This window comes from Pseudochaenichthys georgianus, chromosome 7, assembly GCF_902827115.2.
Source record: "Pseudochaenichthys georgianus chromosome 7, fPseGeo1.2, whole genome shotgun sequence".
In the NCBI taxonomy this organism is placed as follows: Eukaryota; Metazoa; Chordata; class Actinopteri; order Perciformes; family Channichthyidae; genus Pseudochaenichthys; species Pseudochaenichthys georgianus.
The window spans coordinates 11,269,902-11,289,827 of NC_047509.1; the positions used below are offsets into that span (position 1 = coordinate 11,269,902).

The 19,926-nt window shown below is 40.5% G+C and overlaps 2 protein-coding genes across 3 annotated transcripts in view; one reads left to right on the forward strand and one right to left on the reverse strand.

Annotated features, from left to right (window-relative positions):
* col2a1a (collagen, type II, alpha 1a) overlaps positions 1–952 on the reverse strand; it is a 30,099-nt gene extending 29,147 nt beyond the window's left edge. The window contains exons 1-2 of the mRNA XM_071203673.1: positions 948–952; positions 346–380 (exon numbers count right to left, since the gene is read on the reverse strand). Coding sequence (XP_071059774.1) covers positions 346–380; positions 948–952 — 40 coding nt within the window. The remainder of the gene's footprint in view (positions 1–345; positions 381–947) is intronic.
* A 1,198-nt stretch (positions 953–2,150) lies between these two features.
* On the forward strand, positions 2,151–18,148 carry LOC117449169 (glutaminase kidney isoform, mitochondrial-like). Of its 2 annotated transcripts, XM_034086615.2 has the most exons (18): positions 2,151–2,504; positions 4,116–4,203; positions 6,510–6,631; positions 10,854–10,983; positions 11,060–11,139; positions 11,262–11,425; positions 11,887–11,945; positions 13,639–13,671; positions 13,765–13,823; positions 13,908–13,974; positions 14,090–14,140; positions 14,428–14,604; positions 14,709–14,840; positions 15,151–15,243; positions 15,373–15,434; positions 15,588–15,664; positions 15,759–15,822; positions 15,950–18,148. In XM_034086615.2, the coding sequence occupies exons 1-18, from the start codon at positions 2,296–2,298 to the stop codon at positions 16,110–16,112; spliced, it is 1,830 nt and encodes a 609-aa protein (XP_033942506.1). In that variant the 5' UTR covers positions 2,151–2,295; the 3' UTR covers positions 16,113–18,148. The 2 variants fall into 2 exon arrangements, with proteins under 2 accessions (XP_033942506.1, XP_033942507.1); XM_034086616.2 differs by lacking the exons at positions 2,151–2,504; positions 4,116–4,203; positions 6,510–6,631 and adding an exon at positions 9,869–10,749.
* The last annotated feature ends 1,778 nt before the right edge of the window (positions 18,149–19,926 follow it).

Here is a 19,926-nt window from a genome sequence, read left to right on the forward strand (position 1 = left end):
AGAGCTTTTAATATAGAGTGCCGATCTACTGTCGGATTCTTGCCACAGTTTTCATTTCTTGATCCTCTGTTTTTGGTAAGTGATACCCTATAACCTGTTTATCTTGTGTTAACAATGCTCCATCACAGTCAGCCACTGTCTTACTGAGGAGCTTCTCACACAGCAGCGGACTGACATCAAAGACAGGAAGTCAGGCCTCCGTCTCAAGAGATCTCATATGATACAAACAGTTGTGTTTGAAGAACCAGGAAACCTGCCAAAAACCTCTATGGAGAGGAAGGATCTCAGACACAGGACTGTAATGTGTCCTCTCCACAAAACAACAGTCAGGGAATAGAGACTGACCTGAGCATCGGGTCCCGCTGGAGTGAGTACGCCACCTAGAGGACAACATAGTAAAGTTTCAGTGTGTCAGTTTGGGAAACTCACCATGGGGTGTCGCCACATAACAGCATTAGAAATGACTCTCTAGTGTGAACATGATTTTTACCTATATTACATTATTTACAAGACAACAAACAGGTTTCCCCAGTCCATGTTGAAATATAAATAACCTGACCTTAAGTTAATGTCAGATTAAGCTGACACACTTTATCATAAAGTATTTTACAATCAAATAAAAAAGGTATGACACCAACAAATGACTCAGAGTGAAGGTCACATTGACAAAAACTCGTGAAATATTAATTATTTTCCTGATTTTTATTTGTGGTAATTTGTTCTGCAAAGCTACATATTTAGCATCACAAAAAGTTATAAGAAAAAATAAATAACAGTAAACATCAACACAAGTCCGGGCTTTGAAATGACTTTTCCTTTGATAGGAGTTAAATAAACTCATTTGCTGGCGTACGTCCACTTTTTCAAGGCCAGTTTATTTTGAATGCTGCCATGTTTGGAAAATAAACCTTGATGTGGACATTTGAACTTTTCCCATCCCCTTTTACCTCATTTAACCCTTGTGTGGTGTTCATATTTTTGTTTCATTCAGCCAGTGTTCGTGGTTCTGGTGGACCAAGGGCAGCGGGTTTTCAATTCAACACAATCAAACTATTTTTATTTTAAAATACTCAACAGATGTTTACTTCATCTTAATTACAAGCAATAAAAACAGCATATCTCTTCCTCTTCTTCAAAGTTACTGTCAGACTCAGAATTCTCAGAAATGTTATCCTCACATTCTGAAACCTCTTCCTCTACATCATCATCAAATGGTTCTCTCTCTTCCAAAATCATTTGCAAGGCCCTCTGAGCAGAGAATCTTTTTGGCCTTTATTTATTGTGTCTCGCCCCAAATGTACAGCTGGGATAGAGTGTGAACAAAATAAAGATTAAAAAACATAATGCGGGAACGTGAGAGCAGACAGGTGTCGGTGCTTGAATTTATCAACAATGTTGCAACCGTGTGCGGGAATGGCAGGGGCGGAAACACAAAAGTCTCACACACACACACACACACACACACACACACACACACACACACACACACACACACACACACACAGAAGGACCAGAGAGGTGCACAGGACCTACAATTTCCACACTTTTTTTAGCCGTGCAGTGGACCCGAACATCCTGTATGTAATGTAAATGTGTAGGGGGGGTGTACAGTGGGTGGTCATTGAAAATGTGTTCTGAATCTGATATATGTTCTTCACAGAAAATGAGCCAAGGCCATTGAGTGTGAGTTTGTAAAAATAATTTATCATGTAATTTTTCTTTAGCTAAATAATGAAAACGGGTCCCACAGACCCGAACACCATACAAGGGTTAAACTCATACATCTGAATTTTGGCCACAATTATCAAAAAGGTTTATGTTGAAACTGCCATGAGTGACATTATTCATCTGACCTTTTGATTTGAATTTGGAACAAAATAGTCAGCAAGTTTTTTGAAAGTGAAATAAAGCTGTGTACCTCTAGGCCTAAACTAAAGACCAGACCAAACACAAGTAGGAATATAACTTTGTGAAATGTTTATACATATTATTTTCCTAAGGTAATGTAATAAGTCTTACCTAAGTCAAATATGCTCCATAACTTTCTAAACCGTCTCTGCCTATAATCAAACACCAGTTGGGCTTGAGTAACTGCAGGTTATTGACCCCACCATGCTGCATGTGTCAAAGCCCCGCCCCCGAGTCACAGCCTGTACTTGTGTGTAGGACAGCAGCTGCTGTTAAAGCAAAGGACAGAGGGCCATTGGACAACAAATATCTCTCTGGATAAGCTACTGGGAAGAGGAAAAAACACATCCTCTGAATTATTAAAGACTAAGCCCTACTTATCACAAAATGCACTGCCTGAAAAGTCTGAGGACAGCTAACCCGGGAATCTTGCAGCTATTTAAAAATGCAGGGATCTCCAGCAGAGGTGGAGCTGACACCATTGTTTTGTCCCGGACCCAGCAACCTGTGCCTCTCCCATGCTGGGCTGCAGCATCACACCACACCCACAGAGCCTTCCACCAGAAGGGCCCTGATGCGGACCCAGGACACCCCAAGTAGGTCACATAATGCTGTGTCTAAATGAATAAATCACCAATAATTAACCAACATATATATTTAATAATTCCCCACAACATTTACATAATGAAATATAAGAAATACAACATGTTTTAGCTAAGATCAGAACAATATATGACTTTCTGTTTTGTGTTAGTTCTGTTGTGATATGGATGACTTATTTATCCTATTGGATGAGTTGTTAAATGATTTATTTAGAAGTTAGTGGTTATGTTATGTATTAGGTCCCACTGTAAGTAAGACATACAACAAACAAACAATAAATCTGAGAAGGATCAAATATGCATGAGTAGTTCACTCATGAATATTTGATCCTTCTCAGATTTACTGTTTGTTTGTTTGTTTGTATGCTCATTAGCTACTTCTTCAATAATAGGTAATGGTATTATTACACTACCATGATATTCTTACTTACAGTGGGACCTAATACATAACATAACCACTAACTTCTAAATAAATCACTTAACAGCTATTCTGGTCAAGGCCTACTCACATGTCTGGCAATCCCACATGTCAAGCTTTTAGTAATTTATACCATAACATCACACTTATAAAATAATTGTAGACTGAAATATTCCAAAATGAATATTTTTAGATAAATTGTGCAGCATTACTTATAAGTTAGACTTTTTGTGTAAGATATATTTTGGAAAATTCTCTTACCAATATTCACTTTCTTGCTAGGATTGTAGAAGATCGATTCCACTCGTTTCTAAACATGAAGATACAGTCAGACGAAAGTTAGCTTAGCTTAGCAACAAGGCTAAAACAGTTAGCATGTTTCTGTCCAATGGCATGAAAAAAGGAAACGCCAACTGCTCTTCTGAAACTTACAAATTAGCCTTCTATAGTATTGATTGTTTATTCATTCACAAACTAAAGTTTAAAAAACATTGTTAATAACAAGTCTGTGTTTGGTTTATTGGGTTTGATATAGCTGGCTATATTTGTTAAATATTTAGCCAGAAGAAGGCTAACTATTCCCAATGGCTTCCAGGCTTTATGCTAGCTAACTAAATTGTGTCTCTAGCTAGCATTACATAACTCAAACACCAGAGTGTATCTTCAAACTTGTTATTTTTTATTGGTAAATAAGTAAACAATCATTTCCCCATTTTTTGATTATCATGGTAATTATATTACATGTCGGCCTACACCCATAGGATTGTTATGCTATTTGCAGTTAGCAGTTTACTTTTGTAATTGTATTTTTCTTTCTTTTTTCCTCCAACTCTTGCTATAATAAGTACAATTATTAACATACAAATTGTTAATAGTATTTCAAAGTAGGTTACGTGTTTATATTAGGTATAGGCTACTAGACCCAAACAATATGGAAGCCCGCATTTGTATATAGGCCTACTGCACTAATGACAAAATGAATTTTGCTTATGATTGTTTTTGTAAACATATTTAGACATGGCATAGAAGCCACAGCCTCTGTCATGATGCCAGTATTTTCACTACTGGCCATGTTATTGATGTAAACGTTGACACACATCTCAGGGTTTTGTCTGAAAACATTGGAGCCAATGCAAATTCAAACAACAAAAGGTGCAAACATGTTTATGTGTTTTTTGTGTTGGCAGAAGTAGGTTCATGTCCAGTATGGAGGACCTGCTTTTCTACACCATCACTGAAGGCAAGGAGACAATCCCGCTGCCTCAGTTCATTTCTGTGAGTCAACAACACACTCACACTTTCTCAGTCACGCCATGGACTGTTATGACTTTCCATGACATATGTGGCACTGCCTCAGTATTGTATTTCCGAAAAGCACCTATGACTTTGGTTAAATCAACCTTGGGGAGTGATATAGGAGCCGGAAGCAGGAATCCAGAGCATCTCCGTCTGAACGCATGTTCAAGTCAAGAAGGTGTTTAGGGAATTTGTCATGTAATAGGACTAATTATAGGTGGTGTAAGACTGATGTAATCACCATTAGAGAACACCATGCATTTTTTAATCATCCTTTTTATAATGGGGGTTTCATTACAACACTATCTTAACATTTTGTACCTGCTGATGTGATAGATGGCTCATTAGATCAAGGGCATTTCACTTAAACAACAGAACCAAAGAGCTTAGTTAAGGCTTTCCCACTGAACAAAAAAAAACACAAATACCCACTAACATCTGGATTAAAAAATGAAGTAACCACCATAACATTTTCACTGTTCATTAACCCTGATTTGGTGCCAGTATCTCCTGTACACACAATGTATTGAAGTTATGTAATGCTTTTATTCTTTCCTATATCTTATATACAAACATATTTCGGAAGATAACTAAGACAGAGACTGCGAGGGTTTTTTGTGCGCTCTGATAACGTGCTAATGCATACCTCATGTAGTTTCATGTGGCATGACCTTTAAGACTGTCACATTAAAAAAAGGCAGACATGGACATCTGCTGACCTGGGTGTTATGACAACTCCGGAATTTTAAAATGGAACATGCATTCAGGAGAAGAGAGGTGTGTCAACACAAGTGGCTTGTTGTCGTGCAACGGATGACCTGATGTGTTTGTAGAGGTGACTGGGAGAGGACTTAATGGTGAGAGTGTAAGTCAACATCAATGTTAGAAGAACTGCAAAACCCTTCATCCTTACAAGTCACTTAGCGTTATAGTCTGCCTTGAAAGTTGATATGTGTCCTGTTAAAACAGATGCTATATAATATATACCATCACTTAATATTCAATCTCCAATACTTGTTCTTAAAGGCAGAGTTTGGGTTTGTTCTCTCCATTGATGTAGAAATGGAGATATAACATGATAAATCTGTGGTCTAGTATCAAGAGAATGACTCTGAATATCAGAACATATTGGAAACAAGCTGATTTGTATTGAGATTGCAATTTTTTGTATCTGCCATTAATATATTTTCAAACTTACAAAGCAAGACAACATGTATTTTCCAATCCTGCCTGATACACATGCAAGTTAATTGAATGGTAAGCCCTTTTAGTGAGCTTAGATAAAATATAAAATGTAAGTTTTATATTATTTAAATATAGTACCCTGACAAACTAAGGTTAAAAATGTAACTGCTGAATCATTATTATCTTTATTTATCAAGTAATTGTTTGGTCCTACTTGGTTAAATTGCCTGTTCTATCTGACAACCCAGAAAATATAGTCCAGGACCAATAACTGCAACATATTTAACAAATAATTGTTTTTTTATTTATATATAATTAACCGTTTATCAACCTTGTATCTGATGACATTTCTGTCGATTGACTCATATATTAATTGACAGTTTCAATACATTTAGTTTCAGCTTGAAATGACTGTGTATGAAGAGTTAATATACAGATTTAGGCATATGAGGTACTTAGTTATTTCATCATGCCAACCAAGCTGTCATTTGAAAGGCCTGTCTGTGTCTGTTGTGTGTGGAAAACGTAAAATGTTCTTACACGTGCAGGCGGATGTGTGCATAAAAAACTATGAGGGCAGCACTAACTTTAGAATGTCCTGTCCTTTAGCTAAAGATGACACACAGACATTCAATAACAGCAAAAGCAGCCATGTGCGTGTCTGCCGTTAGCTCAATGAATCAGCCGAGGGTCGTGCACATGGCGTCCCCAAAATAGATGCACATGGTTGAGACAGTGGCAGGCAGCCTGACGTGTGACTTACGAGAAGGTTTCAAGTGATTCAGTCTACGTCTGTATTTACTTCTTATACCCAGGTGGGCACCCACAATCATTTGAAGTCACTATTGAAGTTCAAGGTTCAAGGCTTTTATTAGTCATACGTACATAGCTACAGTGTAGTTATGACGAGAAATATCTCAGGTCACAGGTTCCTCCAACAGTGTACCTCCACTTACCCTATGTACACATGTTCAACACACTGCTAATAGCCATTCAATGACCACTATTGTGCCTGATCCAAAGTGTTTGATGAATGCATAAACGATTCCAATGTTTTTATCCCTTGTCACTCAAAACCATCTCTTCTCCCTCTTCTCCAGGCTTTAAGAAAAACAGGTTTGTTAACCTCTGACCCTCGCCTACGTGACTGTGTCCGTCAAATGCGACAATCCTCACGTGACTCTGTCGGGCCGGTCATGATGGACAAGAAGCTCTTCAGAAGGTGAGAAAAGTGTTGTGTATTTATGGAAACGCAGTTATGCACACGGTTATTCACAGGGGGAGTGAATAACTTTTACCTCCATGCCAAAAGTACACAGAGCACTCTCTATATTTGCTTTTATAAAACACTCTGCATAACCAGTATAATATATTATTTATTCCAATTGGTTTATCAAACCTGCATATGAATCTGAGACTATGCACGTGAAAAAGGAAGAAAGGGTGCAAGTTTGGGTAAGATAAAGGTTGTTTACTTTGTTGCGATTAAAGGAGCAGTGTGCATCTAGCAATGGATTTGCGGGTCGCAACAAACTGATTGCCTCTCCTTCAGGTAACCCAAAAAATGTGAAAGCCCACTTCTAGAGCCAATGTGTGGTTACTCTGTTCTGTATAAACATCGCAGTGCAGAAAGGCAGATTCCTGGAAGTGTAAAGAGAACTGAATACTGAGTGTGAGATGTGGTCATTCATTCATAGGAAAATAGCACAGTGGCACATGAAACCCAAGTAGATAGGTAGCCAGGTGATATTTTCAAGTACCTAAAAAGAAAAGCTAACTAGTGTTTGAAGTTCATTAACTCGAAAAAATGTATTAACTAACATTTCTTCACCAATGTCTTAGGTCTATGGGAAACTTTTTTTGTTGGCCTAATGCCATCATGTGACAGACATGGAAGTTGGAAATTCACAGGTTATGCCACTATGTCAGTTTGGGTCCGTGGAAGTGTAGCCGCTCGTAGTATAAAGTAAGTATATCCTGTTACTCTTGTACTCCTTGAAGTACAAGAGTAACAGGAGGAGTATTCAGTGGTCAGCGCTATTTGAATCCAAGAGACTGACAGAGACAGGCGTTTTACGGCTGACAGCTGCTACAGTACTAACCAAATTCTCGCACACACTGGGCAGCCAAAGCAGTAAAGGGAGCAGAAAGAAGGCGGCATCATTCTGGTTGAGCTCCATGCTGTGGTTATTTCATTAGTACACTTAACAGATCATGCAGTCTGTTGCCAAATGGTGTCATTTGTAAGTGTAATACACTCCGTCTCATCCTTTGGCTTGGAACAGCAGAGGGTAACACAGCCTGGTAGTCTTTGTCAAACTTAATTGGCCGTGTCTTTCTTTCTCTGCTTGTTTTCTTTGATTTGTAAGGTTATCCTCTTCTGAAGAACACTCAAGAACTCACTATATAAATAGGCTACTAGAAATAGAGAGAGCTATGTCCTTCTTTTTTCTAGGAATTGACCCATGTGAATAATGCAAGCTCTCTCTATTCTCCTCTCCCGGTGGCCTCACGCAAACATCACCCTGGATTAGTGAGTCCAGCGGGTCAGATTGTACATGCCTTTCCTTGAAAGCGCTCAAAATTGTTGACAATGTATACAGTAGATGTGAACATCTCTAATAACTATGAGGCTCTGCTGATATAGGCAGGAGACGGTGCTTACTATTTTAGCTGGGTATCTATTGGTCTAAAGCAGGTCACTTTGAATCCATTGTGATGAAAAAGAAAATAATGAAAGCCCAGTGAGGAGTGGAGCATTTCAATTCGATACAAATTGATTGGAGTTTCAGTTATACAATCATTTTTCAGGCAGAACCAGTCTCCGTGTTTAAGGCTGCAGTTTTTCAGTCCAAGAAAGAAAACTTTTGACAAATGTTTGGATAATATCCCAGAGACAAAGTGTTGGCCACAACTCAAGAATCACTGCACCAATTATGACAACATTTCACAGAACATTTCTAAATGGTGTAACAGGACTGGGCAGATAAAGAACAAAAGTGGTAGTGCAGCAATCACGACAGAGGCAGTGTTCAAATCCAAAAAAGGCTTTATTGCTATTAAACTCAAAAATACCTTCCCTTAAACAAAGGCTAACGTAGCCGGGCCGCTAACCGACTTACCAGCTTACCAAAATGTTTCCTCACGCTGGGAGCCTCCTGCTCCCTCCATGTGCCAACCACAACTGAGCAAAGTGCTTTGTCTCCCTTGAAGGAGTGATTAGCACCAGGTGTGAGGTCTCCACCACCTGTTGGAAATGTAGGCCTTCTTTCTCCACAGTAGCATACCCTTGTTCCCTTGTGTTCAGCTTCCGGCTGATGTACATGACGGGATGTTCCTCACCGTGAACCTCCTGGGATAGTACTGCTCCTATGCCCACCTCTGACGCATCCGTCTGCACAATCATCCCCCGGCTGAAGTCTGGGGTCACCAACACCGGCCGTGCACAGAGAGCCCTCTTCAGTCCCTCAAAGGCGTGTTCAGCCTCTCCTGTCCACTTGACCATTAGCGGCTGTGAGTCTCTGGTCAGGTCTGTAAGGGGAGAGGCTACTGTGGAGAAGTTTGGGATGAAATGGCAATAGTAGGACGTCAGACCCAAGAATGTTTTCACCCGTTTATTTGTTGATGGCCGGGGCCAGTCCTGGATCGCCTGGACCTTCCTTTCTTGTGGTCTAACGTTGCCGCGCCCAATGTTGAAGCCCAGGTATTCAGCTTCCTCCAGTCCAAGCTTGCATTTTCTTGGATTGGCTGTCAAGATCATCGGTTGATCATCGGTTGCCCCCTCCCCTCCCTGGAGGTACTGTACAGCTCTCGTTGCCTTAAGAAGGCAGTAAAAATCCTCAAGGACCCACACCACCCGGGTAACGAGCACTTCGTACGGCTGCGCTCAGGCAGGCGCTTCCGTACCATGTCTTCCCGGACAAACAGACTCAAGTTCAGTTTTTTTCCCAGGGCCATATCTGCACTAAACGCTGCTAATATTTAAATTATATAAGCCTTCCGTGCAATACGAGGGGAATCGTGCAATTTAATTTATTTATTATTTATTCATGTACATATTCCCTATCATGTCTTTCTTAAGTCCCATTTATTGTTTTTATTGTTTTTATAGTGTCTTGTTGTTTTTATATTGTCTTGTTGTTTTTATATTGTCTTGTTGTTGCGTGTTGGCACCTTGAGTCTATTGTAATTTCGTTGTACCTGTACAATGACAAATAAAGATCTATCTATCTATCAAGCCCGCCCTGCGGAGAGATTCCAGCACTGCTGCAAGCCTTATGAGATGGCTATCCCATGAGTCACTGTGGATAACAACGTCATCTAAATAGGCAGCTGCATACTCACGATGTGGCCTCAGGACCTTGTCCATCAGTCTCTGGAACGTGGCTGGTGCTCCATGAAGCCCGAAGGGAAGTACAGTATACTGGTACAGCCCTGTGGGGGTGGCGAAGGCCATCTTCTCTCTTGAGGCTGCTTCAAGCGGAACCTGCCAATACCCTTTCGTCAAGTCCAGAGTGCTGATATACCTGGCTTCCCCAAGCCGATCAATCAGCTCATCTATCCTGGGCAGAGGATACGCATCAAACTTGGAGATTTCATTCAATTTTCTGAAATCATTACAGAACCTGTTGGTTTTGTCGGGCTTAGGCACCAGAACGACAGGGCTGGTCCCTCACTGTGAGATTCTTCAATCACCCCCATTGCCAGCATTTTCTGCACTTCTTGCTCAATGGTCGCGCGTCTTGCCTCCGGCACCCGGTAGGGTTTTTACCTTTTGGCCAGGCTCTGTGTGGATTTGATGTTCCACCATCGTTGTGCGTCCAGGTCGTAGTGAGAACACATCCATTCCAAACTCTGCTGAACCAGTTCCTCGGTTTGCTGTAACTGAGCTTTGGATAGCCCTGGACCGTATTCAACTTCGGCCACCTCATTGTCTGGAGAAGAGGGGAACACAACCGGGGAAGAACAACACAGCAGTGCCTCTCGGGCGTACCATTTCTTTAACAGGTTAACATGGTATATTTGGGATGGTTTGCGACGGCCAGGTTGGCGTACCTTGTAATTGACTGGTCCCACCTTCTCTGCCACTTCATAGGGACCTTGCCACGATGCTAGGAATTTGTGTTCTGTGCCCGGGGACAAGCACTTTATCCCCGGGCAGGAACTCACGCGGTTGGGCACCTCTGTTATACACTTTCCTCTGGGCTTCTTGGGCTTTGTCCACTGTCATGGCTACAACTTTTCTTTTAACCCTGTTCCTCTGAAAGGCCCTTACGCTGTTTGGACATAAATGTGTATTAACTGCAACTGTGTTGGTTGGCGGAGGTCTAAAGCCATGAGGTGGTTATTTTAGTTTTGTTTGTAGTATTTTTGCAAGATTGAGTTTTTGAAATGTCTTCAAATGTTTTCCTATGATGTCTGTTCAATGATGAGTTCTCCTGCAGGTGTGCGGGAAACAACATCATGCTGCTGACAAAGGCTTTTAGAAAAAAATTCATCATACCAAACTTTGATGAGCTGACCCAGCAGATCGACAGGATGTATGACAGTGCACAACAGCAGAAGGCAGGACAGGTAAGTTACTAACTCTCAATAATGAATCATTATCAGCTCGATCATCACAGTAACACTCATGTGTGTGTTCATGTAGGTAGCTGATTACATTCCTCAGCTGGCTAAGTTCAGTCCCGATCTCTGGGGCGTATCTCTGTGCACAATCGATGGACAGAGGTACAGTAACATCTTCACTTTAATGTGTGCTCCATTCTGAAAACCTCCACCGTGTGTATTACCTCACTAACACTCCTCCATTGTATTTTCATTCTTCTCCATCACATCCTCATGTCATGCAGACACTCTGTGGGTGACACCAAGGTTCCCTTTTGTCTACAGTCGTGTGTGAAGCCTCTGGAGTATGCCATCGCCGTGCACGAGTTCGGCACCGAGCATGTTCACCGCTTTGTGGGCAAAGAGCCAAGTGGATTCAAGTTCAACAAACTGTCACTAAATGACGAAAGTAAGTGATAAGCGTAATCAAAACGTTAGCTCCCGTTTACCTCTGTAAACAATAACAAGAGCTAACAATACTACTGAGTGAACATATGAACCTTGTTTTGTAAAAAACAAAACTATACAAAACCTCTTTCCCTTAGTATGGTATTTGACTCTTATCAAATCAGGTCATCAGTCATTTCACCAGACTCTGGTTGTTGGCAGAGCAAAGATAGGGCAAAAAGCAGACAGATTTTACTGGAAAAAATGTTGTCCAGATGGAATTTCTTTTTGAAATAATCTATATACCACTTCATTGCAATTGTACAGCAATTTGCCATTTTATTCTCCTCTCTGGAGAAAAGAGAATTGTATATTATGTTTTGACTTTATTAGCGGATGTTACTCAGATGAAATATCTCTAATCTCAGCAGTTTCTCGTGGTTAGGGCTAATAAGTGAAAACACACTCTTGTTTCTTGTGCAGATAAACCACACAACCCGATGGTGAACGCCGGAGCTATCGTCATCAGTTCTTTACTTAAGGTAAATTGAAAGGATTGTCTGCAATGAATACATTGATTGTGAGTAGAAGCAGAGGTTTTACAACTCAGAATATACCCGCAAAACACATCACGCAGTCGGATGTCCTGTATCCATTCATGCCCAAAAATAGGCCCACTGTTTATCAACCCAAACCTCAGGCCTTCAATAGTAATGAAGAAAACAAGAAACTAAACCGGATAATTAGACATTTTTCCATGTTTCCCAAATAAAAGGGGTTCACAAATTATGCTCTAATTCAGTTTTTTTAAAACTCTCCCCTCAGCTACATCTTCAGTAGAGACAGAAACATTTGCAAAATGAAGGCTGTAGTATGCAACATGATATCTTGTCCTCTTGTTTTAACCTTTACACCATTTCACTAAAGAACACATCCTGTTCTTATAGTCCATGCATGGGCCCTTGTTATTCCTGAGCCACTCACAAGTATACTAGAAATGTGCATACAGAAATCATTGTAAAATGTGAATTTCTTTACAATCTGTGTGATAGAAGTGTTTGCAAGCGTTCTTATTGTGCTATGAAACATTATCTGTATGGCTCTGAAAATGATATTGTACATTTATTGGATTTTAAAGGCCTGAATGATCGCATCCAACGATGAGAAGCCGAGTAATGCTATGTATGTTACGCTGAAGCTGTTAGTGATGTTGCACTCTCTCATGTAATGTCTGGTCACTTGGGTCCTGTAGCATCTGGACTCTGGTCATCACCATGCGACTGACCATCACACTTATCTGTGAGCCTTGGCCTTATTGTAACACATGGAGAAGTGGAGTTTAGCCTTATATGGTTGTGTATTTTCCCCCTGACGTATTCCAGCTGAATGAGGACATACTCTGGACTTTTTATTATATGTAGGTCAGGATCAGCAGCGAGGGAGGTACTGTGTGTGTGTGGGCCTGACAGCAGGGGCGTGTGTGTGCTTCTGTCCAATTACAGCCCCGTGAACAGAAGGTGTGTTAGCTAACTTCGATCCTGTGTGTGTTGAGGGGACATTGTTTGTATGTTGAGGAGGTGATACACTTAAAAGTAGTTTACACTCAGGCAGCAGAAAATGGCTTTTTTTATATACACCACTGGAAACAATTATTACTTTAACATTTTAAACAATTTTTTTCTGGTTTTACATTTGTTTGATTGTATCTGTATGTTAGCGCCATATTGTGACGATGGCTTGAAAGATTTATACAAAGTTGGTCAGAAAAATAAGTTTAAATGTCAGAAATGTATATATTTAGTTTAAAACAAATACTTGTCAGAGCACCAGAGAGAAGCCACCTGGAGATAAATAAAATAAACTCCTTTATTGGGCATGAGGTGAATTCTCCAGTCTGCCCTCCAACTCACAGTTATATTAGATACCATCCTTTATAGTTAGAGTAATTAAATATGAATGTGCTTACGGTCCGTATTTGTTAATTTAACAACTTGGTAATGCTCCCTTACCGGTCGGTGAAATTTAAGCACAGCCATAAAAGCCCCCAGGTCACTGTGTGCTCATTGCCACATGGACTGAGGGCTCAGAGACATCATGTACACGTCACAGCTCGCAGCCTACCCATTACTGGAAACAAATATATGCTTTGGTGTCAAAGTACTGAAACACTGCCATCTATAGGGATTCACTGACTGTTGGCATCAGAAAGTGACTGTTTTCTCCCTCTGTTGACAGCCTCTTTCAAATAAGGCAGAGAGGTTCGACTATGTGAGTAAATGCTTTACCCTTTTAAAGACTTTTTTTTGATTCCATATGTTTGGCCTTCCTACTGAACCACGTGCACATATAATCTCCTTGCAGGTGATGGACTTCTTGAAAAGCTTGGCTGGTACAGAGTATGTGGGCTTCAGCAATGCAACGTGAGTACTGTGCTTCAGAAAATGCCACCTCATTGGCATGTATCCAGACAATGCAACTTTCTAAATAGCTGTCATCTTCTAAAGTTTCCAGTCAGAGAGGGAGACCGGTGATAGGAATTATGCAATTGGTTACTACCTCAAGGAGAAAAGAGTGAGTTTTTTTTCCTTTCATTTGTTGAATTGCAATCACCTCAATGCTTGTTTAGTGCAACAACAAAAACAAGTATTTGCTCAGTATGTACTCACTCTGATTTGAACGGTTGCAGTGCTTTCCTGAAAATGCAGACATGATGGCTGCACTTGACTTCTACTTTCAGGTAACATTGCAGTACTCTATAGAAAACATTTTCTAAGACAGGTTTGTCATTTTGAAAATAAGTGTATTTTATGTTTTGAGTTAAATAAGAAAATGTATATCACTCTCTGTATGAGAAAAAGTAATAACTAGCATAAAATATATAAAGTACCGTACTTGAGTAAATGCATTTGGTGACATTCCACCACTGGATAAAAATGGAGTTAATGCTTTTAGAATCGGCCTTTACCCTCAGCAATAAAGTGTATTTCCAAAGTTTTCAAATGATTCCTCTGACTATTTTTCCAGTTGTGCTCTATTGAGGTGAACTGTGATTCAGGAAGTGTTATGGCGGCCACACTGGCCAACGGGGGTATTTGTCCAATCACAGGCGAGCGCGTGCTGAGCGCTGAAGCCGTTCGCAACACCCTGAGCCTCATGCATTCTTGCGGCATGTACGACTTCTCCGGACAGTTTGCCTTCCATGTGAGTCACCTGGAAAATAATAACATTGCTACTTTTGTTGCTGAAAATGCTAGCACGAGATGTTGAATCCAGGTTGACACTTTTTGTTTTCTTCTCATCTTCAGGTGGGCTTGCCTGCTAAATCTGGCATTTCAGGTGCTGTTCTGCTGGTTGTCCCCAACGTCATGGGTATGATGTGTTGGTCTCCACCTTTGGATCGGCTGGGAAACAGTGTTCGTGGCATTCACTTCTGTCAGGTATGAAGGCATGTCCCCATTTATAGTTTTGTGTTTTTTTCTGTTCTTTTTGCATTTGAAGATATTATATTGTTGCAGGGCATACAAAACAACATAAAATATAGTTAAAACTATTATAAAATAAAATAATCAACAAATCAAAATAGCATTAAAAAAGTGATGGAAATCATAGCGTCAATGTATATTTTTTATTAATTGATAAAAGGTATATTATGAGTATTTTTACTAATAATGATATACTCACAGACCCTGTTAAGTCATCCCTTCTCATATTGGTCTGTCAAATATTAATCAACTCTTAATTCACTAGGATCTGTTGTCTCATTTCAACTTCCACAATTACGACAACCTGAGACACTTCACCAAGAAACACGACCCCCGGAGAAGATCAGATGAAGATCCAGTAAGTTCAGGCTAACAAGTGTATCCGCAATTTTCTACGAGGCTAGTGAGAACCATAAATATAGCTTTTTGTGAAATGTTTAAGAAAAATTCTGTTATCATATAGTAATGTTTCCTTTTGATCCATTAGAACAAGTCGGTGGTAAACCTGTTGTTTGCAGCCTACAGTGGAGACCTCACGGCTCTCAGGAGGTAAGTCAAATCAGAAGAATTGCCTTCAAACTACCCAGTTTCTTACTTATGTATTTGTAGGGTTTTAAATATACTTGGCTTCTGACGTTTTGCCATGCGTGTCATCCTTTCCACATGTGATGGCTCTCCTCTGTTACTTTGTTATCCCTCCAGGTTTGCCCTTTCAGCTTTGAACATGGAGCAGAGAGACTACGACTCTCGCACAGCGCTCCACGTTGCTGCTGCAGAAGGTGACACTCTATTAGCAAAAGTTAATTATTTAATAATCCCTTTGATATTCAAAAGAGTGGATGAAACATGGCGCTGGTCACCTTTGTCTTTCAGGTCATGTGGAAGCAGTTGTCTTCCTAACTGAAGTATGTAAAGTGAATCCTCACATGAAAGACAGGTAGGGGCTTTAATATAGAGTTACTCATCTTCATTGTCAATTAAAAAACATAGTAAAAATGTCCTTTTCCATCTCCATCATAACAATTCACCCATCTCCACATTACACTCTGTTATCTATCTATCAGATGGGGGAACACTGCGATAGATGACGCCATGCAGTTTGGCCACGATGTCGTTGTTTCAGTCCTGCAGGATTACCAGCGTGGGTACACTGACAGCGACGTCGACGCACCCTGTGACACAGAGGAGCAGAAGATCACGCCGGATATGTTGAAGGGCATCGTCTAACCTGGTGGTTTCACATCCAGGGGTCAGGCCTCCCTTTGGGGGCGTCAAAGATCACAGGGGTGGGCCATGTTGTCCGTTCTAAGTCCAACTCGATTTGCACATGTACAATCATAATAACATTTATATGAAAGTGTGTAATATACAAATATTTAACGTTGTTGTCCCCCTTTGTGGAGAGCGCTCTAAACCATTTTCATCAGGTGAGCTAGTTAGCAGTTTACCCTTTTTTTATGCGATCAGAGAATGACTATTTTAGAATTCATCCAACATTTCGGAGAATAAAAAGTGCTGATAAATCAGTATAGAAAATAAAGAATAAGGCTATATCCCAAGAGTGACCTTATTTTTGCTGGCTGGAATGATCTATAGCGAAAAGCTAGAAAACAGCAGCAACACAATTAAACACAGATCAATAAAACACCAAGAGGCTAGTGATAAAAGGTTTTAAAAAGTGAAACGATAAAGTGAAAAGAAAAGCATTGGCGCTAGAAATAAGAAACACATATGCAAGAGCAGACAGTGATTCACAAAGGGGGATGATGTCATAAAGTCTAAAAATAATAGGGGGGGGGGTGTTTGAGAAGGGGAAGGAATCTGATGATCTAATCTCTAATCCACAAGGGATCATAAGGGTTTAGGTATGGCAATTAATTAATGTTATGAGAGGACTGAATCATTGAGAGACGTGATGAATGAATGAGTATCTTAAACACAGGGACGCGGGAAGGGGGGGTGCCGAGGGGGCTGGCCCCATCTGTTGGCGGAGAGTTGTAACTGCAACGCCAAAAGGTTCACTAAACAAATCAATACAAAAGTTTTATTTTGAGTTAGCATTTTAGTGTAAGCAGTCTATGAAACATGGTTGTTTTTCAAATGGTTGACATATAGAAAATATCATTAATAAGTAGCAGACTATTACTGGTCAATTCAACCTCCTCAACTGTGATTTTTCGTGGCCAGCGTTTTTTGTTATATTTCTGTGTACATACACAAGATGCCTGACCCAGCTGGCAGCCGAGTAAGCAAGACACCGTCCCGATTCCACAGCGCAACAGAGGCTGATGTTGTTCTACCAACAAAAGGAGTGGCATCATGGAGGAGAGAGTTTTTCGAGGCTCTTGATCTTGTGCAGAGTGAAATCAAGCGCCGTTTTGACCAGAGTGGCATGGAAACTGCCTCACTCAGGGAGGAAACATTGCTTGATGCTGCTAAGGGGTCAGTTGGCACAGAGGAAGATCTCTCCAGCTGCCAGGAAACATAGATGTCTCTGGTCTTCAAACGAGGATGCTGGGAGACCTTACGAAGGATGAGGACTTTTGCACTGTTCACGAACTGGCTGTGTCTATGTCCAGCCTGCACATGCAAACAAGAGGACTCATCAAATACGTGGAAAATCTCCTCCAGCTGTGTCTTTCCATGCCCATCTCCGTGGCCTCGTCAGAGAGATCCTTCTCGGCGCTCCGTCGCCTGAAAACCTGGCTGCGTAACAGTTACCCAGAAGAGACTCACTCACCTGGCCTTGCTGCATATACAGCAGGAGATTCTGGACTCACTGAACATTCATGTTCTCATGAGGGAGTTTATTTCCACCACCTTCGATGTTCTGTAGTGTGTGTGCGCGAAGAGAGAGTGTGTGTGTTATTGCACTGTCGAATTCAAAAAAATGTGCAATTGTGTAAAATGTGTTAATAGTCACTGTTAGAAACCTATGATTATTCATGTAGGCCTATTCCGTTTTAATCTGTTTAATCTCTGTTAACTCTGCATATGTTATTGTTATGCGTTATAAAGTTGTTATTTGCTGCGTCTCAATCAACAATAAATCGTCTTCTGATTAGAAAGAAACATGCTGCATTTCGTCTGTGAACTGTCCACATGTTGGTGTTCAAGTTTGCTGTCTGTTGTAGTGTAAATGTGCATGCATTTAATATGATGTGTCAGTGTAAGCGGGCCACAGTTTCGCCACTGCGAGGCTCCACTATCGCGTTAATGTAAATATGCATCATCCTGCTGTAAATAAAAGAAATGTAAAAGCAGTTTCTGTGAAGTTATTTTATTAAACAGTGTACAGTGTGAACATGAGACTGAAAAAGGTTTTGTGACAATTTCAGCTTTGTAACTGTGACGGTAATACCAGGGTAAAGAAAACAAAACATTATTAACACACAATTTTCACATCATTTAGGATGCGAGGTACACACTAAAAAGCTTCTGTGATATGATTGCCTGAGGCTGGATGGCATACACAAAGTATGAATCTGCTTTGTAAAGAGTCATTGTAATGATCCAACTTGACCATCACCTGTACTTAAAGAGCTTACGAAATGCTTTTAGCACCTGTTAGTGGGCTTAGTATATGATAGAGGTTGCATTTGTATTGTGGAATGTGCCATATGATTTTTTTATTATTGATCTATTTTTAATAAATCACGATTATAACAGCATACAAAAGTTGTCAGTTAGTAACAATCGTTCGTTGCGCCGGAAACATCAACTTCGGCCATTTCCGGCGGTGACGTCATGAGTGGAACACAGCTGAGCTCAGTCCCGTTTGAATGCATTGAAGGGCCAAATATTACGACAAAGGATGCACAGCAATAAGACGCCAAGAATAATTGGCAAGCGATATGTTGTATGGGGATGTGGGGCCGTCTCAACATCTGGTTATGGGATGTTTTTGTGGCCAAAAAATGATCAAATGTTGCGTATATGGACAAAACAAGTGCGTCGTACGAGGCGGACCTTTGCTAGACCAGGTAACCCGGGGTCGATGAAACCGACGATGTGTGGGGCAGCACATCAAGAGATCGTGTTTCGAACAATCAACAATGCCCGCTAAGGAGAGAGAGTAAACGCTTTCTCGAAGGTTCGTTTTGCTTTCTTACAACGTTACGTTAACTCAACCTTACGTTTGCCATGAGGCTATGTTACTTCCCTTAAGAGCTAGCTGTCTTAGCTAACAACAGTTAGCAGCTAACGTTTTCTGCAGTTTGTGTTTCCACTGAAAAACGTGATGTAGTTATTTAAGGGTAAGTTAACTAAACGTTATCTTACAAGTAGAGAAAGTTAAGTTGTGTTTAAAATCGTCAATGTAATGCACGTTAAAGGTTTTGTGTTGAGCATGAAGTTAGCTTTACTGTAGCTCACCAAAGGTTAGCATGTTAAGCTGCACTTTCTGTGGCAGCTCGCTTAATACAAAGAGGGATTTTGTGCTTCATTGTAAACTTTTCTTACAAATGTGTGTTAATCTACCTGAAATTGTAGGGACAGTTTTTTTCTACTCAACTATACAGACCATTGTTGAGGAGATGCAAAACATACTGTAAATGAGTTGGGTCTGACATACATGTTACTTTGCTGCTAAAAAATGAAACATTATCAGATGAGGACATCACCAAAGTGTGTGAGTCTGTCAGGGGATTTGATCTGTTCTTTGCATGTCGTACAGGGCCTGTACACACTGCTCTGGTATGAATTAAAAATATAATTGTAAAATGTATGTCTCTCGCTCTTGTCATCATTCAGGCTTTGCATTTGAACTCCTATGACTGGTTGCGGACTTGAAGGGAACGACTCCATGGCCTTCCTGACATCCAGGAAAAAGGTGAGATTCTAATCCATTTCAATGCCAACAGCAAGTCATTGTTTTTAACTTTTTTAATATGATTTTTTTGGGGAATTTCTGTTTTATTGGATAGTAGAGATCTACTGGAACCTAACACCAGAGAGAGAGAGAGAGATAGAGGGAGGAGATGATATGCAGCAAAAGGCCGAGCCGGATGGTTGCTGCTCCGTGTGGAGCGTGTTCTATCAG

Coding starts and splice junctions, on each gene's coding strand:
- LOC117449169 (XM_034086615.2), top strand. CDS start 2,296: ATGCACTGCCTGAAAAGTCTGAGGACAGCTAACCCGGGAATCTTGCAG. Junction 11,946..13,638: donor TCATCAGTTCTTTACTTAAG/GTAAATTGAAAG, acceptor CTCTGTTGACAG/CCTCTTTCAAATAAGGCAGA. Junction 14,605..14,708: donor CCGGACAGTTTGCCTTCCAT/GTGAGTCACCTG, acceptor TCTCATCTTCAG/GTGGGCTTGCCTGCTAAATC.